Source organism: Falco naumanni, chromosome 6, assembly GCF_017639655.2.
Source record: "Falco naumanni isolate bFalNau1 chromosome 6, bFalNau1.pat, whole genome shotgun sequence".
In the NCBI taxonomy this organism is placed as follows: Eukaryota; Metazoa; Chordata; class Aves; order Falconiformes; family Falconidae; genus Falco; species Falco naumanni.
In genome coordinates this window covers 67,067,374-67,091,897 of record NC_054059.1, presented here as the reverse complement: position 1 = coordinate 67,091,897, position 24,524 = coordinate 67,067,374, and the positions used below count along the sequence as shown (strand labels likewise).

General features: G+C 39.2%; 1 protein-coding gene across 8 annotated transcripts in view; it reads right to left on the bottom strand.

The window, feature by feature from the left end:
• ATG5 (autophagy related 5) overlaps positions 1–22,782 on the bottom strand; it is an 81,710-nt gene extending 58,928 nt beyond the window's left edge. Inside the window, exons 1-5 of one of the 8 annotated variants that reach the window (XR_005828417.1) lie at positions 22,251–22,517; positions 21,653–21,813; positions 14,507–14,634; positions 8,398–8,476; positions 2,570–2,732 (exon numbers count right to left, since the gene is read on the bottom strand). Coding sequence is in view for 7 of the 8 variants with exons in the window: in XM_040597669.1 (XP_040453603.1) it covers positions 2,570–2,732; positions 8,398–8,476; positions 14,507–14,634; positions 21,653–21,760 (478 nt within the window). In the remaining variant the exon portion in view is untranslated. Of the gene's footprint in view, positions 1–2,569; positions 2,733–8,397; positions 8,477–14,506; positions 14,635–21,652; positions 21,825–22,250; positions 22,518–22,689 lie in introns of those variants that run through there. The other 7 variants (XM_040597669.1, XM_040597670.1, XM_040597671.1 and 4 more) reach the window with 7 other exon arrangements.
• Positions 22,783–24,524: the final 1,742 nt, after the last annotated feature.

The following is a 24,524-nucleotide window of genomic DNA, read 5'->3' as shown; positions in this document are numbered from 1 at the left end:
ATTTGATAGCAGATTAACACAAAACCAGACATGGTGGGAGGAGGCATGTAAAGGTTGTTATGAATACCTACCAGCTGTTACTAGTACAAGACTGCCATAAATTCACTATTAAAGCTCTTCCCCTAAAAGCCATCTACAGGCAACTGAAAGTTTCTCATGCTACCTGTTCCAAGTACTTCCTTCTCAGTAGAAACATTCATCTCAAATTACACTTGTCATTGGTAGTTACATTTCTCCAACATTGAATTTTTTTTTCAAAACTAAGTTTAATACATATCCTGTAAGTATTGCTCTCTCTCCTTAAACAAATAACACTTCCTATATTTAAGTACTGAATAATTTTTTTTCAAGTCTCACAGAAATAAAAGCCTGCAGATGTATCATTACTTACAAGGCAGTTATCACAAACGCTACTCTCTTTTCTTTTTTGTGGTCATTCATTGTTTCATAAAGAGGTTTAAAATTATTACTTCTCAAACGAAAGCCTATAAAAACATACTGAAAGATATAACATGCTTAAAAAGAGTTTTCTTGGTTTCATAAGTTTTTCTTGTTTCTCTTATGAAGAGCTGAGAAATCAAAATTAGCATTTGAAAGTATTCAGAAGATTGTTTAAACTCATTTAGGTGTCAGATTTCACAGGTGCAATTCTTCATTAAGTAGTGAAACCCTGAAATCAGCCTTGCTAGGCAACCTCTGTTCTTAATCTTAAAAAGTAGAACAGCAAAATTCTGGTTTCCTTACACCTGAAGATACTTTTAGACAAATAATCAACTAAAAGATAGAGCCTAAGATAAGCACAGAAAGAATGCACTGCACATCTGTTCTCCTACCTCACGTATATTGAGGGTATCAAGGTTCTGTAACTTCTACTAAAGAAAAAGAACCTTAACTCATACTATTTCACTGTGTAGTCAATTCATCTGCCATTATTATAACTTATGTTAGAGGTTTGGTTTAATTTTTAAAAGCATTAATAAAAAGAGCACATAAAGTGCCCTGCACTGGGAACACTGGAGCACTGGGATGAAGTGACAGGATTCTTTTTTGCAATAAAGCTAGTAATTCTCCAAATAGAAAACAAAATTATGTTTGCCTCTTGAACTGCCTACAAGGCATACTATTAAAGCAGAGTACTTTTTTCACAGAATTATTAAAATTGCAGTTTAAATTGACTTGTAACAATGTAAGCTTTAGGGAAACATGTATTTTATACCAATTCTGGCTTCCAGTGGACCAGTACTCTTTATTTACTGCTAATTCACAAAAGTGAAAATATCAGTTTGCTGACTAATGTCTACACAAAACAGGATGTCTCAAGAAGTACTTTGAAATTAACGACATAAAATGCAATTTCTTACTTGATAAATTTTGCAATTATGTACCACATCCCCCAAGATCTTACCACTCAAATAGCAAATTAAAATAATCCCTCAATTTCTATCTCTCCATCAATTAAAAAATAGAAACCAGAGTTTCTGATAAGCACCCAAACTCCAGAATTACAGGAGTATGCTTAATATGAAAGGCAGTACAACTACACAATAACAAAAAAAAATTAGAACCCACACACTCACTAAACCCACACATTAAACCCTAACTCACTCAGAACCTCACTGTCTAAAGCAAACATGTCTCAAGTAGTCTTGCATTCAAAGCCTCTCCCACTTCATTTAATTCTCACAAATGTGGGAAGATGTTAATTCTAAGTGTTTAGTATTTTGTACCTCAATATAAAACAAACAACTTCATGCTTACAGCTTCTGTAAAATAAATTTAACAGTAATAATATAAATGACAGCTTCAGGGGATGAGAAAAATATATTGCAAGTGGCATTACTACCCATTTCAGATAGTAGTTTCTGAAATATTTACAAAGCTTTTCAACTTACAGGCCTCTAAGAACCATGAGAAAGAGGACACAACTCTTTTCTTTTTGTTTGTAAAAACAAAAGAAGTTACATTTTGCAGTGCAATATGGATTCATGTTATCTGTGCAAAGTAAGAATGCTAATTATTTTAGAACATCCTGTTCTGAATTATTTTGCTGACCTTGCCAAGTTCATACTTATCTATGCAGAAATCTTTGTGAAAGCCATGGTAATATCAGCAATAAAAAATAAATTTAGCAGAGAGAAAAGTAGAATTATTAATCTACTGTGCACCTTTTTTTAAAGTTTACCTGTATTGTTTATCAGTGACAATCCTCAAGCATTAACTTGAGGAGGCAACCTTTTTTACTTTATGGTACGAGATGATGAATACTGAACAACACTTACACCCCAGATGTCTCCCAAATAAAAACTATCAGTTGCACAAAAGTATACTAGACAGTATTTGTTTTGTTCCTAGTTTTGGTTTGTAAAAACCTAATTTAGTTCCTTGAATAACTTAAGCCACACTTGGATTATTACATAAATGGTGATTAAAAAATACAAACTTTTCCATGACAGACTAAAATTCTGCAAACAATGACATTTTATATCCTGTACCATGACTTAAATTTGAAGTAGTTATTTATTAGCATGCTAGACCTAAATATAATTAATACTTGATGCACTGTATTTACCATTCTGTAATCCCATCCACAGTTGTTTATGATCCTTTTTTTGCATCTCATTAATGACTTGACTTTTGTGCTTTAAAGCATCTGCTTCTTTTATACAAGCCATAAAATGAGCTTCAATCACATCCTTAGAATGGCAGTGTAGAAGATCCTTTTCTGGAAAATTCTACAAAAAGAAAAGATAAATCAAGAGAAATGAATCTATCACATACCTTAGATGATTAAGAACAAAGAATAATTTTACTCAGGTTTACTTTTATACTGAAGAAGCACACTGGAATCTACTTCTGGAAGAAGTTAACAATCATTCTCTCATTCTGCTGACAAGAAAGGTTTTACAGGGGAAAAACATTTCAGAAAAAACAGAAGTTGAAGAATTTTCTGTGAAACCAGAAATTACTCTAAATCACCCAACCTCAACTTGATATATACATTTAAAAACATCAGCAGATTTATTTAGGCCCCTACATCCAAAATTCAGGAAACAAAGATTTGTAATATGTTTTCAAGATGATGTTTAACTCTGGCAATGAACAAAAGAAAAGGGGAAGTGTAGAAGAATGAAGCTGGGTTAATTAGCATTGATAATATACAACTGTGGGCTGGCTTCAGGGGCGTGTTGGCCAATGTAGATAAGGTGCAGGTGTGGCTGGTTCTGTGAAGAGGTTGGGCAGCCAAGGAAGAGAGAGGAGGAAGAAGCAGAGAGAAGAGAGGAACACGTGCCCTGGGTGAAGAGAGACTAGGAGAAGGCAGCAGACGGACTGGTGTGAAGAGTATGTTGGTATGTGATGGTAAAAGACCTTGTTGCAGCCGGCTAGTTTGGAGAGTGCTGTGACAAGGGAGAAACAAGCAACCACCACTCAACCCCTATCGGCTCTTGATGGCAGTTTAGCACCCATTTCTATACTGGTCTTTGAAAAACATTTCCTCCAAATATCACCATCCACATATATGAACTATGGCATGTATGTCACTTACAAACATTTTTCCTTAAGAGATACAGGAAATCCTTGTCAGCTCCAACTTTACCAAATACATGAGCCTACTACTGACCCATGCGACTTGATTCTATACCCCTTTTATTTGGCACACTGCATTCAGTATTGCAGATGCCATTACCACTCCTCAGGTAACCGTTATCCCCTCAGTAAAAGATAACTACCTTTCCTAATTCATTTATTAAGGAATTATAATTGTAAATCTCATTCAGGTACAGAAAGATTTCTTTGGAAATGAACTCATCAAAAGTTCAGCATTGTATAGGTACACAGGGCTGTTCTTTATTTTTTTTTATTAACATTTAGTATCACTTGTCATTTTACAGTAACACAGGCATTATCAAAATTTTATTGTCTTTAGTTTTTAAAGGTTTCAAAACTCGCCATGTTTTAGCCCCTTCTTATCCATCCTCTTTTCACAGTTGCTTAGGAGAGTGCCGAACAGTGGAAACCCCCAGAGCCAAACTAGAGCAGCATCATTCAGTACTCCCTTTCACAACAAGGGCTTGCTATGTATTTTTACACTTTAATTCTCATGTTATTTCACAAGACTACCTTTCCTCTTAACTGATTACAAACTGACTATTTAAAAAAAGCTTTTGCAAGGGACTGTTCAACCCATTTTGGAAATATAAGTACATACAACCGGATATTTTTCAAAGGCTTTTACAGTGTAGTTAACATGTCACAGTAGGAGCAATATAATGCTGGAAAACCTCACACCTTCTCTCCTCCACATAAAACCAGGAAAAATAGTGAAGACTGCTTCGAACAACAGGAATTCAAAATATCCAAGATCCACAAACAACAATATGAAAGGGAGTGGGGGATTGCCTTACCTTAAGGAAATTGAGAACAACAATGATAGTTCCCTCCTCATTGAGTTACTGAAAAGAGTGACATTAAATAATGGAATTTTATATAGTGAATTCCTCCTTATGACAGTGAACCCAGACTCTGGAAACTGTGGATCAAAAGGATGAGTATCTTCCAAAAACAGGAGTACAAAGGGAAGAAAAGACTGCTAATATCTTTTCCACTTAAGTATACATGGCTTGGCATTAAACTCACAAAGGAAGTGCCATTGTTACTTAGGGATGATACATGTGGAGCTGACTAGAAATCGAAGAGATAAAGCTTGCTCCTCTTATGAGGATGGCCAAGTGTAGAGACATTAAAGAGGACAGATCAGAAAGGAAAGTCCTCCTAGGGCAGACCTCGCTCACTTTCTCCACAAAGCTGAGGGTATCAGCATAATTGGGCCCAAGATGAATGGAAAACATCACTGGGATTGTTACTTGCCAGCTGACATCTGTCTAGGCCTATAAAATGCTTTTAGAAGTTTAACTTACTTGTTCAAATAAAAAAAGTCAAGTCTAGTAACAGATCCAGATGAAAACAGTTAGAAATAGCATATTTCAAGATTGAGAAAGTTCTTTACATGCAAGAAATCATAATGAGACACTAGCATCCCTCAAAAGAATACAAAACAGTGGAATGTACTTAATGCCAAGTAATACAGGAACCTAGACACTGGCTTTCACAGTTAAAAGCTGAAGTTTTAGCTAAGTTTATGAAAACATCAGTTTTGTTACAACAATGTTTTTTACACACGTCTAAATACTGAACTGCAGGGTCTTTTTTTGGATATTCCTGTCTTTCTAAGGGTAGGGATCTCCCTGACTGACCTTCTTCCAATGAACTTCAAGTTAAAGGGAATATCATTCCTGGGCAATGTGTTCCAGAGAACATACATAGGGTAGTCTGCAGACTAGCAAGGAAGTATTTAAAATTGGTCAAAGCTAGCTAAGCTAGTGAAAAGAACCAAGCCACTGTAGTACAAAGGTGTGGCATAGTTAATTTTCCAAGCTTGTAAGGGATAACACTGTGGAAAACACTCCTACAATCCTCAGTGCTGTCTTATCTTTAGAAGAAAAACACTGACACATTTCTATGAAGTACTGTAAGCAGAAGCTGAAAAACCTAAACATGAAAGTGGTAACGTGGAAAACACAATGCTGCATCTACAAGACGTGTATGAAAGTTTCACCTACATGAGACTACCAATATCCCCACTGATTTACAAAATAGGGCACAGAATAGTGAATTTTATACTTAAATACAGAACATGTATATTTTTTGTTTTGTTTGTTGGTTGGGTGTTTTTTTTTTTTCATTTCTACCAGCCTTCTTTCTACTGGAGGAAAGAGTCAAATGTAACAACTTTATTCAGTTGCCTGAGGAAAGGGACAATTGTAAACAAGCTAGTTGTATAGCCAGGCATGGCTACTATGAGATGTGCAGAAAGTTTTAACAGATCTCATAAGCAGCTTTAATTCAGGTACTCTTATTGGCGATGTCTTATTGCCTCCATGTTCTATATTTTTTGCAAGAAAAGTTATTAAGGGTTGACTGATTTTCTTAGAAAGCTCAAGCAACGCTGGGTTTGTTGCATATACCAGTAGACACCTGCAGCATAAACTTGGTCATAAAGAAGTACATATCATCGGTACAGACAGGACCACTAAATGACCTCTCACATAAAACTGTTCCAAAAACATCACAGGTAACTTCAATCTAGTTTCATAGCTCTATTCCACCTATGTTTATCTGTCAGTTCTACCTCACAAAAATACCTGTTTATACTGTGACAGTTTAGTTGCATTAGGCTCCACTTACAGAAAATTACAGCAACAATAGAGCTTTAAAAACTGTTTCCCCTGGCACACCTGATTTCCTCTCCTCCAACAGCACTACCCATTTCCACAGCCGTTTGCCACCTCTTATCTACTACACAAAATCTGGAGAGCTGGTTACCAGGCTGAGAACATGAACAGTACCAGGCATGCCGCAGCGTGGCATGCGATAACAGGAAGGGATAGTTACCCCCCTTAAAGCCACACCTGGGTAACAAAAGCAAATTTTCAGACTACAGCTTCTCACAATTCTCAGTCCTTACTACACTTACAAGCTCATCCTTCTAAGACTACTTAAGGCAACTGTATTTCAGCTTTACTAGAGATATACACGCATGTTATTTTATTGCATATCAGAAGTACAAATTAATAAACTGTTTCTTCAATGCAAACAGAAAGCATGTCTATTATTTGGCCTGCATGCATAACACAAGGAAAATTACAACTACCTGTCAACTTTCAAACTTCTGCTGAACAGAAATAAACTTCTTTCATATTTTTAACATGGAACAAAGAAAACTGATGGGGGAAGAGATAAGTTAAAATACATGTGAGACAAGTGTTGTTGACTGCATGCTTTGCTAAAAGAAAGGAGAAAGCCATGACAGCATAAGTTAAACCCCAGAAAAATCGAATACTGTTCAATTAAGCAAAAAAAAAAAAAAATAATAATTATGGCTCTTTGAAGGATTACCACACAAGTGAAAAGAATAATTCAGGCAGCAATCTCACATCTAAACTATTTAGCTGTAAGAAACTAAGACATGAAAATATCTTCAATATTTTTACATCTTTGATATATTTCAGTTATGTTTTGACTTCAAGGATTAAGAGGGGTTTATTTAAATAAACTTTCAGATTACATAAAAAACAGGAAGAGAGATTAAGCAGGTGCTTAATCCAAGGTGTTATATTTTTAAAAACTAAATTACAGCTTTTAAAATACTGCCATAGCAGTAAATTATTTCTGCTGATCTTTAATATAGACCTTTGACACAAACTTAAATTAGCTGATCTTTTGGCAAGCAGCAATATAAGGACATTTAAGTCACTTTACATTACTACATAAAACTAAACGCACTGTGGTGCTGCAACTTATTTCTCAAAACAGCTCTACTTTTGGATGGCAACATCCACACACTGCCAACTGTTAATCATCTTCCAGAGCTCTCAGAAGGTGTAACAATTAAATCATGACATACAGATGCCCTACAGTTTCTTCAAAACACTCTGGAAGCGTCTTCATCCCAGCTCTCTCTGACATAGATCTGACAGAAGTGTGGTAAATACAATGGTTTCAAAAACAGCCCCAACTTCAGATTCATTCAGTCATTTTAAAAGTTTCAACATGTGAAAATATGTATCATAAGAATGTATGATTTCAGTGCATACTTTCAAAAACAATCAGACTACTCCTGTTAGCAAAACCTTTTCTAAAACATCTTCAAGAAAAGAATTCTTCCAACAAAAACATTCAAAACATGTCTGCTTCCCAGTAGACTCTGCATTTCATGTCACATCTCACACAGTTAAACCAAGCCTATTAACCTAGTCCTTCCCTTCGGATCAGTTTTCCTATTGCATTGTTTCTTTTACAATGAAGAAATTAAAAGTTTCAAAGTTAAATACCATGATTTCTAGTTGTGATTTTGACTTCAGAACATACCTGGGATTATTGTCTCAATGCCTTTTCAGAGTATGAAAGAATCCTGCACCAAGCTAACCCTGCACAAGTACTCTTCTGAGCAAAGATCAGTAGCTATGAAGTCATACCTAATGGTTCTACAATGTGCAATCAAAATAATGTTTCTCCTGTGACTAAGCTGTCACAAGACCAAACTCCTTTCCCTCAGTTCTCTAAAGGGGACCCACACAAAGTACAACAGCACTCCCTGACTTCAAGTATTTCTACAGTATCTCACACCCATGCTCATGTCCCTAAAAGGACAAGCATTTCTCATTCTTTCCAACCTTCAAGTCAACTCAAGCTGGCTGAATTAAAGACATTATAGAAAGTTCTCCCCTTCAAGTCATACCATTCACTTATTTACAAAATAATTACGAAACCTCCTAGCTTCCAAATTTCATGCAATCCCACACTCACTTGTTCTTAACTAAAGGTGTATTTCAATTTTACCTTGAAATGCACTGTGATGCTCCAAGGAAGTGCTGTATTTGATGCATGGAGATCAAACAGCAAACCAATTGGGTAATGCCTAAAAATGAAGAGATATTAAATGAACAAAAAAGCTGTGCATTTAATTCTACATATGGCAGTTAATATACCTGCATTTATATGAAAAAAACTAGCTGTTCAACTCCCACAATTAACATTCATTATTGCCGATTCATAAAAGTTACACAGGCAGGTAGAAGTGACTGACAGTTTCTGGCAGAATCAAGTCTAGACTTTATATGTTCAGTATCTAAAACAGCGATCTCCAAGCTGTGCCCACAAAACACTGCCAGTTTTGCAACAGCATAGGTAGCCTACAGCTGCCCTATGGAATCCTTCAAAACAGTATTTTTTAGCTAAAAAAGCTTGATAACCGTTGGAAGAGCTGGCCTGACAAACTTATACATGCTTTTAGATACTGTAATGCCACAGGTTCATACCACACTGACCCTTAACATCTCCTCCCTCTCCCACCTGCCTGATGTCACTGTGGAGAGTTGAGTAGTCGGGTAAAACAAGGACATGCCTGTAAAAGGACTGAAAGAGGATGGATCAAGATGAACTCTGTAACTCTACTATCAAATTAAGAAGGGGGGGTGGGGGTGGGAATATAGGACTTCTGCATTTCAGTGGCATTCTAGGTTGAAGACATCAAACAGAGAAGCTGCTTCCTCCAAATATTCATTTCTGCCTTATAACTTTGTCTCCTTTAAATTTACTAGAAGATACACCCTCTAGTAATATAAGGAATATATATCTCAGAAACAATACTTCCACAGGCACTGTAAAGAGGTCTTTTTCTGCAATTTTCTCACAAGCAGACACTAGCAAGATTTTTGATAGGGTGGTTTTGGTTTGTTTTGAGTTTGTTTTTTGGTTTGGGGTTTTTTTTTTTTTTTTTGCATTCAGCATACCAACTCCATTCTTTTATCTTTCAAAATTCGTAACTGAAAGAGCCTTACTCACTTCTCATCCTACGGAGAGATAAACACACACTTAACTGTAAACTCATTAGCATCACTGAATTAAATGGGACTGACCACAGGACACAGAGCCAAGCACATACATAAAAGTTTTGAAAGTCCAGACTTTAAAAACCACCTGTGCCAAGCCAATTTCCTGACTTGCTACACTTTCACACAACAGTGCTTTAGCACCCTCTATGGGTGAGCTAACCCCAAAGCTAAAGACAAAGTCACCGCAATAGCAAAATAAACCCCCCCAAAGTAGTACTACAATTCTTGAATTTAACTATTGCACTGGTAACTTCTTTAAAGAAAGAATAGAGGGAAATGTCAAGAAAGTATCTAGATCTGTGTTTTCCTGACAAAAGGGAATGAAGAATACAGTTAATGCATATCCATAAACGCTCAAGTTTTTACCACCAAGACTTATTACTACTAACTGCCAATCACGCCTTCAGTACTTCCACAGAGATTCAGCAAGAGCTCCATGAAAGAGTGGGTTTTCAGGTGAGCTAAGTAACAAAGAGACAAGGTGAGAAGAAAAAGAGGACTTGTCAATGTACGTGGAATAAAAAAATCCCAACATTCCCTCACTCCACTCTTAAGTGTGTATCTACCTTGTACTATGAGCCAGTATTCCCCGATTAAAATCTTGCTTCCAGTGTCACTGCTGCAATACTGTTCCTGAACTTATTTGAAAAAGAGGTACTGCAATTAAAGAAATATACAAATGCTCTCTGGAACCTACAGTAACCAGGAGAATTAAAAAAATCAACCCCCCAAGAAAGCCTTTAAAGAGTTGCCCCCCTCAAAAAAAGAAAAAAAAAGAAAAAAGAGAAAACAAGCACAACAACAGCCAAGGGAAATGTCCAGATACCAGAAAGGTATCATTTCGAGAAATATTATTGTATTGCTGAAATCAAATTAGAGTGGGAGCCAAGAACAGGCAGATTGTGCAGAACTCAAAGGAAATAATGGGAAAAATACCAAAGAGAAATCTCTCAGAGCCCACAAAACTTTTTTTTAAAGTTGCTAGAACAATGACTGGTTCTGGAAAGTCTTAAATCTATAGAAATGTAACAGCACCTTGACTTCCAGCCACTGTCAATTTATGATTGCTTTTATTTTATACAGAAGGTGGTTTCAGAGTATGACAGAATTCCTGAAAAACACCACATTAAGTACTCAAAATCCTTTCAAAAGTGACGAATTGACAGTAAGGAAAATTAATTATTACTCCTCTAGCAATTTCTTTCTGAACCCAGGACAGAAAATGACAGCGCGAGTTGGTAGGTTGTTTCCAGACCAGAATAATTTACTGTGGTAATTCAGTAATTCACTGTCACGTGAACTGATAAAACCAAGACCAAAAAAATCCTATGTTCTAGAAGTATCTGAGCTACTAAGTATATCAAGTGGCCAAAATCTAGCATTTAGGTATTTCTATGAACAAATGTCTCATTAAGGGAAATCTTGGCTGCATCAAAAAATAGTCTCACCTTTTCCTTTAGTATTAATTAAGAAATAATTTTTTCTTAGATCTTTTAAGGAAACGCTAGCATTTTCCAACAACGTCAGATATGTCTGATCAAATGGTGCTTTGACGTGCTGAGATTTGCTGCTTGTTAAGAAGCTGCAGACAGACTGGCGAGGTTTCTCCTGTGCTTGGTTTATTAGCCCTTACTGTTTAACCACACCGGCACAAATCCTAAGAGCTGCGAGGGAACACTTGAGTGTTACCAAGAATGACTATACAGTTCCAGGGGCAAGGTGGCATCTCCACAATTTTGCCATTGAAGGAGAAAGGCTCAGAGGCATGAATGCTGGTCAATAACTGGCTGTGACAATAAGGACTTGGCTTTTACAGTCACAGGACACTCTTCGGGGATAAAGGACTGCTAGGGAGAGATGGAATCCACCTAGGCAGGACAAAAGTATTCACCTTCAAGTTGGCCAGCCTGGTGAGGAAAGCTTTAGACCATAAACAGGGGTGTGAATAAAATCCCACAGAGCAGCAGAAATTAATGGACACAGGTGGAAAGCAAGTGGTGAAAGGTGACAGCTACAAGGGAGATAGCAAAATCATAAAAATAGGATAGAAGCGAGTCTGACACAACTGTATCTACATAAAAGTACACAGCCTGAGGAACAAGCAGGAGAAACTAGAGCTCCACATGCAGTGACATAACTGACAGTGTTGGGCTACCTGAGACACAGTGTTATGAATGGATGGAGACAGGCAGAGCAGATGAGGGCAAGAGAGTTGTCTTTCATGTCATGGAGTAGCTTAGATGTGTGAAACTTAATGGGACAGACAACAGGTTGTTTGAGACCCTGTGCTTCAGGATCAGAGAGACTAACAAGAGCAACATCATGGCGAGTTTGTTACAGTTCATGCAATCCAGGTGAGGAAGTAAAGTCTTCTTCAAACAGCTGAAGAAGTTTCAGCATCTCAGACCCTGATTCTTGTTAATCTGTGACATCTGCTGGAAAAGCAACACAAATAGTCAACATTTCTTGATACAGGACCAGAGCTGGCCTGCAGGTGAATCCATTACTTACTAACAAGACAAAATAGTTCTGGATGTGATAATCAGCAGCAGCTTTGACTGTAGTGACCATGAAAAGCCAGAGTTCAAGATCCTGGAGAGGCTGATAAAGCAGAGTAAGAATACAGACCTTTGACTTCACTCACCACTTCCCTCCTGGTGCCCCTTGCACAAGTCACTCTCAGCCACCTCAGAAGCATCACTGGACAGAGCTTTTAGTCCCTCACCTGCAGCCAGAGCACTGAACCTATCCTGTAGTTACAGAAACGCAAATGGAGAAGGAGCCTTCCTCCTGTTGCCACAAGTCACAAGCTTCCAGCCCTTCCATCATCTTAGGAGACTGTTTGCCAATCCAATAATCACAGACTCTGCCTGCATCTCCTTCAATGTAGCTGTAAGTTTAGGTTCCTGCAGGGTCTCCTGAGAAGATTTGATCCATTTCCTTTTGTAGTCTCTGATGCTGCACAGTCTGGTAATTTCTTCCTGCAGCTCCTTACCCCTTACCTTGGTGACATAGACCCGCCCCCAGTACACATCACCTACAGGCAAAAAGACCATCTTCCCCTGCTCCAACAAGCTCAGTGGGAGGCCCTGGACCCCTGCAAGTCCAGACCTGGAGAACTTCATCCTCCTTCAGGACCCTGACCTGAGTGCTGCAGACTGTGAAATTGAAACTACATTTCAGATTTCCTCCTGTTTTCCAGTGAGATTTTGAAGAGCTGCAGCTGAAAAGAGAGACACTACATCCCAACCAGGTATGAAACCGCACACACTGTAAGCAACGTGACCTCACAGTGCAAAGTAAATAATTAGAATAAATAATATTATTAGTAAGTTCTATTTGATTCTGAATGTGGAAGTTATACTTAAAAAGATTAAGCATTAATGCTCACTATTCTTTCTCTACAAACTACTAGCTCAATCTAATTCTCAGTTCTGGTATTTGGGTCTGCCCTGCAACAAGCTTCAGCTATTCAGAGTATTATCATTCTCCTAAAACAATGGTTTGCTGATAGCATTTTCCTTAGAAAAGCAATTATACTGAAACTGGTGAAGCTGTTCCTGGTAGAATACGCTTAGGCTTTCTGAAAGATCAGAGTCTTAATTAGCAGACCATAATTACACTATTCATTTTCATTTCAATGTTCTATGAGTTTACTAACTCTTCACTTAAAATTAGAATTATAATTTAATTTTTACTCTATACCTTTATTCTATAATTTAGGTTGGGGTTTTTTAAATTCCAGCTTCAACATCATGGTATTTGAAAACTTACAAAAAATACAGATCTCATTTTGGTTGAAGTAAAGAGCCTCTCCTTCCTTTCTTGTTACAACTTCAGTGAAAACTTACAAAGTTTCCCCCCATGATCTACCTAAGATAATGAACACACTGGTACCTTGTTTATTTGGATGGTATCCATGACTCAAGGTCACCATGGCACACCAAGAAACCCTGGTGTGTATTTCTTGAAACCAAGAAATCATTGTTAAATTTCATGTAATTTAACTAAGATGCCTAAAGCTGGGTTTGCCAAGCAGTTTTGAAAAACTGAAAAAAGCTAGTTCTTATGCTTTTCTATTTACATGTTTTTAAGGTTTACACTAGGTTGGTCTCAAAGAAACAAGAGTAGAAGAGATCTACTGCATCACCAAGTCTAAAGAGATTCTATGATGTGATGCTCACATCACAAAACAATCCAGGTGCAAGAAGCTAAACCAGCCACCGTAAGTCTTCTTTCCTATTACGATACAGGAAAAGAGATACAAAATCTCTTCAGCATTCAAAATACTAAATACTTTCTGGAGAGCCTACGTTATCTATGCAGAGCTAGCAAACACTGCAGCTCTATCTTTATGGCAGAAATGGAAAGAAACAAATCTTATGAACAGTACTTATGAAAACCAATAAATGAAACAATGTCAGTCTTATTCCCCAACCTTGGGGGGGACAGGATGGAAGATACTTTAATAGACCATATGACAGAACAAAACCAGAATCAACATCAATCAGTTCAGTAAAGTTGAACTAATTGAATTCAACAAGAGCCTGTGCATCAGTATTAGATTATCTGTTTTACAGTGCAAGCACATATCACACCAGTAAGAAGTGAAGGCTACGCACTTATTTTATCTTTAAGCATATATTCTACTTGCATTCAGACTCTAGAAATAATACTTCCTATCTGTGTTATTAGGCATCCTTTAAGAAAGTAGGATAACCTAAACGAAAGTTTATTTAATGATTCTACTGCAAGAAACTACAGTAAAGCCAAAGCCACAGGTATTTTGTATTACAGTAACTAGAACAAAACCAATAGGTGCAGCACAATCTCTGCCATATACATATAGTAAGTACAAGCAGAATAGTACAAAATACATTCAACATTAAACCTTCTGATTTTCCTCAACAACATGCTTTTCTTGCTCTCCTCCTCTTTTGCCATCTTTGAAATCCAATGGAGTGACTGGTTTAGAAAAAGTGCTGACAACATGCTGAACTTGGTAACTCTTTACACAATAAACTAAGTAAAGGTACAAAGTTAAATAAACTCACCATTTCAGTGGTGTACCTTCATATTCAAACCATATTTCACTAACTTCCTCTTGTCTCATAACTTTCTGAAAGTGTTTCTTTACTTTGTCTGTTACCAGTGTCAAGTAGCTTATCCTTGGCAAAAGCAGCTGAAAAAAATATTACAGAAGCTTTAAATATTCATAAAATTTACTATATTAATAAAAATCTGTAACAAGTATGCATTTTCATAACCAAAATTCAGTCAGCATTCTCCACACACACACATCCCAAAGGTCAGATGTCTGTTAGACAGTTTACTTATTAAAGGTCAATGAAAGGCTATAAAATTATGCTCTCAGAAGATGTATAATAGTAGTATCCAATACAACAACCAACAAAAAAATAGTAAAAAAGTCCTTGATTCTTTTGATGTGATGCTAGGGAGAAGAGTGGAATTTAATTTCTGCTTTTCTGTATTTAAGCAGGTCAAAGAGCATTTTAAACAATTTTTATATGAACAGATAGGAACATGTTCTAAGTTCTTATTGAATATAATGAGCAACTGTGTAACAGCTATTATTTCAAAATAGAAATTCCTACAAAATTAAAAAAAAAAAAAAAAGAGTGAAAACTAGCTGCTTAAAGGTTTGGTTTCCAAGTATGTTTCGTATTACCAATAGCCGGCAATTTCCATTTTCTTTGCACTGGGTTTGCCAATTCAAAATCAGAAAGAAAACCATCAATATTTTATCAGTTGAAAGAAGAAACCTTCTTACAGCTTTCTGATGCACTAACTTTTTTTCCTCAAGTGTAACGTTGTGCACTATCCAAAACAGAATGCTGTGTTATTTTTATTTGCAACCCCCTCCCCACCGCTCCCTTTTTTTCTTTTTTTAAGTCTCATGTCTAGTAAGAGTGGTTAAGCAGACTGCATCGATCAGACTGATTACTGTATAGCACATTTACTTACGATTTATCAGTCTGTAAGCTTTAACAAACAATGCCTTTCGGTATTCCCAATGAGGAAAGTTTAACATCCCTGTAAACTAAAATGCGCTCCAAAGCTAAATGTTAAATGAATGGTATTCATCCTGTAAAGTTAATTTAATTTCCTAATTATTAATAGATGGGTCTAAGGAATAAATAGAAATAAATTGCATTTCTCATATTTAGAGAAACATTTGTTTTCCAGTGTTCCTCACAACCAGTGCTGTTTCTTAAAAAGTTTTCTTTATAGTATATGGATAATGCTAGGCCTTAAGTGAATGTCTATGGCACAGACATCCAAAACTATGTAAGGACATATTACAAAAACTTGATCTCTGCTGCAACATTCTTCCAGAATCTCTCCAACAATTAGACCACACTTTGATATATAAATTAGATAATATTTTGGCCATTATACCAGAATTTATTTACAAATATCAGATTCACAAAGAAGTAAGGAGAGTAAATCAAGAGCAAGTTCTTATGAAGGAGAATGGATTTGTCTTTTTGATAATGCTGCATTAGGTTACTAATCTGCATACATCTGTGAAACAACTAAATTTTAGGATTTATATAAAACTACAAGATTATCAAGACTCACCACTACCACAGTCATCAAGTCAGTTAACGCTTTATCTTTTGTGTACCATATGGTTTTCTTTTTCCATCTGTTGCTCTTATTACCATCATCATATTGTTTCTACCTTCTTTCATAGGAGTCCAATCCAGCAAGGTAATTAAAAACAGCCTTCAGTTTTAAAATGTGAACAATCTCAATAAATTCAATGAAGTCATGTACACACTCAAGTCATAATTGTCTGGTACCTCAATGACTTGAATGACAATATAATCTTACCCTTTTTAACATAATTCCACATATCTACACTGATTGTTCTTGAGACAATATAGTCCAGGCTATTCCAATCAACCCCAAATATTTTGGTAACAATCCCATATTATTTCTGTGTGATATTCACAATTAAATTAATGCTGGTATATTCTGCTATGAGACCCATCTGGACTGCTACAAAAGCCAGTCTTCAGCATGCTGCATGTGGCACAGCCCTGCAGGAACTGATAAATACATTAGTGTTATTGATTGCGACAGTTTGACATAACCCTTTAAACTGCATAACTAACTTCCCCTGTAAAATACTTCAGTTTGTAGTGTAGAAGAACAACACAGTTTCTATTTCAACACAATTCGAGATCAGAGACTATAACCAAGCAGCAAGTAACTGAATTTAACAGAATGCGGTCAGCACTCCCAATGGGCCTCTGGAGTACAAAACCTAACAGTTAATCAGGTTAACAGGGACTGCCTGTTTTTCAGAGATGCTGGGCATCTGCAGCACCTACTGAACTTTTTTTTTTCCAGTGTTCCCACCTCTTGTACCTTGCTACAGTCTTTCCCTTCCATGGGAGACATGAAAGGATCCAATGTATTACTTTTCTAGCTTTAATTATCCTAGAGATTTACAATTATACTAAACCTGTTAAGTGAGACTTTTAAAAGCATAAAGACATTTTCATTTTGTTACCCCTTTTAATATCCCTTCTCTACCAGTTGCCTGCAGTCTGTTAAAGATACCAGTTAACATAAAACATTTTTACTCAAAAAATCTTGTAATTTTTAAAAGCTATTACTGAGTATAGGTACTCAAAAATACTTAGAAAAAAGCGCTTAATGTATTTAACTATATGCTGGGCTTTAGTCAATCTCTCTGACAGCAGAATCATGTCAATTGTTTTATAGAAGCCTCTATGTGCAAACCACAATTCTACACAGCAATCCACCTTCTAGACTATTAGACACTCACAAGCTTTGCCAAGACTTCAGCGATGTGGCAAGGAGCCTTCACAAAGCCGTGTCCACCAGAATGTCACCTCTCCCACAAACACTTTTGCTACTGACTCCTAAACCAGTCCAAGCAGCCAACGAGGCTATACCCTTTCAGCCTTTGATTACCCTACAGCAATACTTCTGGATGCTGGGAATGAACAGCCCTTGGGTTAGGGCTGTAATACCCATTAAGAAAAAAACCCCACATGAGCATATAAGACATACTAATCGAAGTTAAACACACCCCACTAGGTGAGATTTGCACAATTACCTTTCTTTTTTTGGACAAATAACCTTCTATCAGCAGGCTATGTGCTAACGGTTAGAACATTGCTATGAAAATCAAACACACCCAACAATGCAAGTAATGTAACAACCTGAATGCAACCTGAATGTAGGACTGATAGATCAGTACACAATATGCTAAAATTACATATAATAAATCAAATGGCCTAGAGTACTTCATGGGCAAATATGCAGACAAGGTAGTATCAAAGTTTGTAATGATTAGACTGAGCATGCATTTAGCATAGATTCAATATTTTCTCTTACACTATTTAAACTTAGAATTAACTAATACGAAAGTGCATGATATAGCATATAAGGAATTAAACAGAAAAGGATTCCAGTTTTGATTCAAGTTCTATGGCAACTGACTCAGTCATGCTGCTCACTATGCTGCATAGCAAAAGAAACCTGAATGAAAAACCCTGCTTTCATTTGAGCTTTGTGGCTCAGAAGGAGCCACGTCCATCTTGTCCCCTAGAAAGGATGGACTTGTAAGAAGATTCAAGAAGTCTAAAGTGGTCAGCGGGTGAATTTTAAGTGTCAAGACTGAGAAGGATTCCTGATGTGTTAAGTGAAGCTGGGAGCCTTTCCTTCCAGCAACCAGTCGCATAAGTTTTCTCCCACTCAGCATACAAACAAAAAGCTGGCATAAACTCCTTCAAAGTAGTCAAGACTATATGGTATAAACGCAAGTAGATGTTCACAACCCACTGGGATCAAATTGCCCATTGCAACAGTAATGAAGACATCACAAACAAACTGCACAGTACTAAATTAAAAAAATAACACTTGAGAACATGAAAAACACCTTGAAATTCATATTCACATCTGAATTCTTAAGTCAATGGCCATAACAAATGTAATTATTTAATCCTTTAAAAATAAACGGGTACTAGTTCTTCATTAAAAACAAGACACAACAATAATTAACTGCCTTTGATATGATTTCTAGCCTTAGTTTTGAAAGACATTGTGAAAAACATGTACATAATTTACATATGCTCAGCTTAAACCAGAACAGCTATACAAAACTGATGCAGTGGAGCAAACTAGTAAGATTAGGAGTTCTCCTCATTAAATTAAGAAAACAAAAGTGAATCTCCAGACACATTAGCAGGCAGGATAAATCCTAGTAGGCTAGAACATGCCATCCCCAAAATTACAGAAACTGCAACACCTTCCTTTTGCATATTGTACATTGCTACAGTATTTAATCAGAATAACCAGGAATGCTTTCTGTAGAGGTTAAATGACATGCAAGCAGCTCTTAATGCCTAAGGAAATGCTTGGCATTATCTTTGTCTAGAAAGAGTATCTCTCCAGCTATCTCCACAGGTTTTGTTGCAGAACAAAACTCCACTTTACATGCAAAACAGATTACAAACCAGAAAAAATTCTAAACTTAACAGGAACTGGACTGGTCTGATCACCAATGTACCCAGGATGAAGAAACAAAGCATCCTAACATGGAATGGCTTCACACACGGTCATCTCAAGAGAACAACCTGACACAGAGGAAGCTTAAAAGAATGGCCCAGTCAAGCCTAGTCCCTTGGGCTGAGTATCATACCAATGACTGCCTTCTGCTACAACTTTGTTCTTTACATCTGACAAATCTCAGCCAGTGAGTACTCTGCTTCCTATACACATTTTATTTCTCATTGTTTGCATCAAAAGGCAGACAATACACCATTTAAAAATAAAAATCATAATTTTAGGACTAGAGAAAAATCAGTTCAGCAACAAAGGTCGTTCAACCTTATTGGTCCTAATTATGCTTCCAATTCCAAACACAAGCAACTGTAGGAAACACTCCAAAAAACCCAATGTATCCATTTTCAGTGTAACTCTGCAGAAACCTACTTGGTTTGACTACAGGACAGTGCTTTACTTGAGATGCTTAGTCTTGATGTCACTACTCTTTCCAAAAGACAGACAAGCTCATCTTAAATTAGTTCTGCTACCCCCATGCAGTGCCATAATGCAATGCACACCTACACCACTCCTGTGCTGTGCTAATATATCTAACAAACAAGGGTCTCCTATCACACCACTTGCAACAAACTGAAATCCATCACATGGATTCTAGGTTGTTTTTCTAACCCCGGACCCTCCAGGTCTATCTTCCTTCATCTTCATAAAGCAAGTTCCTCAGAGCAAAAGCATTTTTTCCCCTCTTAACGATGCCAGTATTTCCTTCCCATGCAGCCCTCCCATTTACGGAGGGCAGTCTGGAATACAGAGGCTGTATCTATATTAGCAAGTAGTGAGGTGTGAGAAGAGGAGACATGTAAAGCTGAACAGCTTGTGTCACAGACTGGGAATGTTCATGACACTTTTTTACTACAATTTTAGGGGGGTTCACTTTTCTTCACTTCAGTTTAGCTCCAGTTTGATCCCATACACTATACCCATTAGGAGCTGAAGCACATCTACTTCAGCTTCACATTAAAATGATTCAGCTTGTGGGCTACAAGACCACTGTGTGATGCAAACCTGGGCACAGTAAGTGGGAAGGATGAAGACTTGCTTCAAAAATGCATTATAGATCTAAACAAAAACATTAACACAGATGCACTTTGAAACCACAAGAACTAAACCACGATTTAAATTTTGATATTCTACCTTTTACTATTATAAAACCTTGGTCCCTTCAAGAAGCAAAGCTATGTTATCAGCTCCAACATGACCTGAAAAAGGAAGCTAAAATTTTAGAATTGCAATTTCTGAATAACCAGATTTTGCAGAAATAGAGAACTAAGCCTTGAGAATTTCTGTGTACATTTTAAGCAGAATAAATAAAAGAAACGCTACCAGCTTAAAACTAACTCCTTGGCTTAGAAAGTTGGCCACAGCATGAAGATAACATGCTTTTGATACCGATTGTTAAACAGATCAAGACTGCATTTCTCCATACTTAAAATCATACCTTTCATGTAACTTTTAAAATCTTTTTATATATAAGAATTAAAATATATATGTATACATAATACAAAGTCTGAGACTTTTAGATGCTCAGAAGCATTTGGCAATAGGTCGACCACATGAAGTAGAAATACTTCTGTTTTACCAGTGATGAAACTAAAACACAGAAAGATGAGCACTGCCATCACTGCACAAAAAACATTGATGGTTTATTAGGTTTCAGAAACCCACTCAATGCACATGTAAATCAAAAACTGATGACAAAGATACTGTTAAACACAGGAAAAATTATTTCTGCCCAGTAATATTTTCTAAAAGAGTAGAATAGGATATGACAACACTTAAGATTTCCACATAAAAACTCATAACACAAGATTTTCCTACCAATTACTTGTGACATTTCAAATTTAAGTTTCACTGAATCAGCAAACATTCTCTATCAAGCCAATGTCTATCAGATGCTGAGAGAACGAAAACTGCTAGGTAGACTACAAACAAATACCACATAATTACAAAAGGCACTTCCAGTTTACAACTCAAATACAGCCATCACTCATTTTTATCATCAACTAGCAATCCAGTTCAGGCACTGTACTGTTAAGACATTATAGCTGCTTTTCCTACGTCTGAGCTAGATCTCTCAACACTGCTAGCACTTAAAGCAAAGAAAACTAGCTGAAGTAATCCATGAGCAGAAATACCAAAGCCAGTGTTTGTTACAAGTTTGTGTTGCACAGGTGACTGATCCTCGTGTTTAAGATTACACAAAGCTCTGACTGAAGTTACTTCTGTAGTAAAGTAAAATAAAAAGTATCTCTTCTTCTGGTCATCATCCAAGAACATACAAAGTCACATAGAGCCACCCCCTCTTACCTACTTGTTGACTTTTTCATCATTTTTTAAATATCATAATTATTCATTATAAGTTTCACTGGTAAAAGAAGCTTAAAGTTTTGAACCACTGTGAAAAGAGACAAATCACACAGTATGGTCATACTGTTTACTTTCATAAGGTACCAGGAATAAAAAGAAAAAAATTAGGGTGGTTTTTTTTGTTTCCTCAACATTGTAGCACACATGTAAGAATGAAGGAAACTTAACTATGACATTGGACTACCTGTGACTACCCTCATTATACTCACATAGTAAGGTTCAGCTTCCCTTTCAGTTACCTCATCCTGATACAGAGTGAAACAGGTTGGTATTCGTCCAAACCACACATCTCGAAGTACATCTTTGTCATCTGTCATTCTTCCAATGGATAGTGAAGCACATGTAGATCTGTTTACTTCTTCAACTAGAACTGCAATCCCGCTCCCCCCAAAAAGAAACAAGTCAGCAGAACTGCAAATAAAGCACATCTTGTTAAAGGTCATCGTGACTATGCTCCCACAAGCATTAAACGCATCGGTTTGCACAGAGAACGGCATGAGTTAATGCCTCCGCGTTAACGCTTTCCCAACTACAACACAGGGTGGATGGCGAATAAACGAGCATTTCCTAAGCCCGCATCACGCCCCAGCCGCAGAGGCAAAGTCCCCTTTCCCGCTACCGCCCTGCGGCCGCTCCGCAGCTCCTACACCCCTGCGAGGCCCCGGCCTCACCGCGGACCAGCGGCCCCGGACCCAGGGGCAGCCGGCAGAGCCAGCGCCCGCAGCCGAGCGGGACACGCAGCGGTGGGGACGACGAAGCGACCAGGTCTCCCGCCGGCGGGGCCGCAGGCCGGCCCGGGGAGCTCACCGAGGCCTCAGGACGGGGCCCAGCATCGCCATCGCCCGCCGCCGCGTCGAGACCCTGGGGCCCCCGCCAGCAGGCTCAAGGCGGAGGCCGCCCCCCGCGCCCGCGGCAACGGCCCGGCCAGGCCAGGCCCCGCGGTGGCTGCCCGTCTGCCCGTCTCCCTCCCCAGCGGCCACCCGAGGTGAATCAGCAGCGCACGGCGCGGCGGCGCCCCCGCCTCACGGGGCCGAGCCGAGGAGCACCGCGGCGGCAACCCCCGGCGTGCTCTCCCCAGGCAACGGCAAGGCCGGGGGGCGGGCCGCGGCGGCCCCGCCCCAGCCTCAGCCCCGGCCCCAACCCCAACCCCGGTCCCGGCCCATCGGGAGCGAACGGCGTCCCGGCCCCGGGCAGCAACGCCGCCGCGGGGGGCGGGAGCCAGCGGGGGAGAAGGAACAGCCGGTACCTCAGTCGCGACCCACGCCACCTGCCCGCACGCGGAGCTTGCGGCGCGCCAGGCAGGAACTGAACCGCGGCCCCGCCCCGCCGTGGCCCCGCCCCTCGCGCACGCGCTGTCCGCCGCACAGCTTCCGCCCGGCTCCCGGCGGGCAGTTCCCGGTGCGCCCGCCCCCAGCCGGCGCCGGAAGCCGGAAGCGGGGCGGGGGGGTGGAGAAGGGCCGGCGGGGGTGGGCTGGGCTGGAGGTCTGTGGGTGGGAAGGGGGCGGAGGGCCTGTGGCTGGGCCCCTCAGGCTGCGGCTCTGCGGTAGCGTGGGTGCCGGGAGGGCGGCGGGAGGGAGTCAGTCCCGCAGCTGCCCCGCTGCGGGGATGCGGCTGCCCGAGCACCCTGCGTGCGCCGTGGGAGCTGCAGCGGCAGGGCCGGAGGCGGGGGTCGCTGTGCTGCCCGTGTGACCGGCCCTGGGCTCGGGCCCGCTCCTGAGGCGTCGGCGGAGCCGATCAGGCGATAGGCCGCGCTTCTGCCGGCGCGCAGGAGCCCGTGAGCGTTAGTGCCGAAAGCCTTGGGTGCTCACGGGGTTAAGCGCTCTTCCGAGTATTTTGAGCACAATCTAACCGCTTAAGGTCTCTCTTCTCACTTACCCGGCTGTTCTCTTTCCCTGTTCTTTATGTGGTATATTTTATACACGATGGTTTTATACCGTGATCACAGGAGGCTGAGGGCATCTCTTCAATTTTGCATCATTTTTTATTGGTCCAACGGGTGCAAGTTCACAGTGAATTCCATCTCTGCGTTTTATAGAACATTTGCATTTCTGTCGCTGTGCGGATCCCCATCTCGCTGTCCTACAAGAGTAGGGGGGAACAGGAAAGGGGACTTCTCAGGTGGGAGGGAGCATCGTAATTCCAAGATCTGTGTCATGTGTCACACACCAGCAGTTGTCAACGCTGGGTTGTTCTGTGGCAAGCCGTACAACTGTAGCAAATGTATTACAACTGGTATTTTGGCAGTTAACGTTTGAAAGAAAACTAAGTGGTTTTTTACCCGATGTGGATGGCGCGCGCTGCAATTTCAGTAGCGCGACGTTCTTGCTATGCTGCCTTGTGGCCACCAGATGTCAGACAGTGGCCACCGCTGCTGAAGGCGTCATCAGGAATTCGAGCACTACCGTTACTGCTGACTTTTTGTGGGGTTTACCCAAAGACTGGTATTTTAATGGATTTGTGTATTGTTTATTCAACCATAGGATCTGGGGAATTTTGATATGTTTTCAGTGTCATCTGGAAGATTAGAGAAGTCTGAAGAGCTTTTTTTGTTTTTTCCAGTTTAAATAACCTTGTCATGATCACCTGTTTTTGATAAAACATAATATTCTGAACACAAGCCCTATTGTGAATTATTAGAAAAAAAACCCACCTTTTTGTTAATGCTCTATAAACAAAAAGTTTAGCTGTGGCACTTCTGTGATTTGGGACATACACAGTGAAACTTTACCTATCTTCTCCTCAAGGGTTTTTGTGACACATTAATTCAAAAAACAGGTAAACTGGTGTAAACCTGAAGTAAACTTCATATTTGGCACGGTCTACCCCAAAGCATAGGGAAAGACAGCACACAGCACGTGCTATATTGCAAGGGCTTTAGGCTCTCAAGTGAACAGTTCCCTTACGCTCCTAATACTTACACTTGCTTTGGGTACATGTATTGGGCAGCACCTCCAAAGAGCATGCTAATGCTGAGAAGATGGAAGGGGAGGGGTTCCTCCAGAAGTATACTCTGTGCACTCACAACAGTTCAACTAGTGTGGATGGTGTGGAAATTACTGTCTTGCAGACCTGGAATGGCAG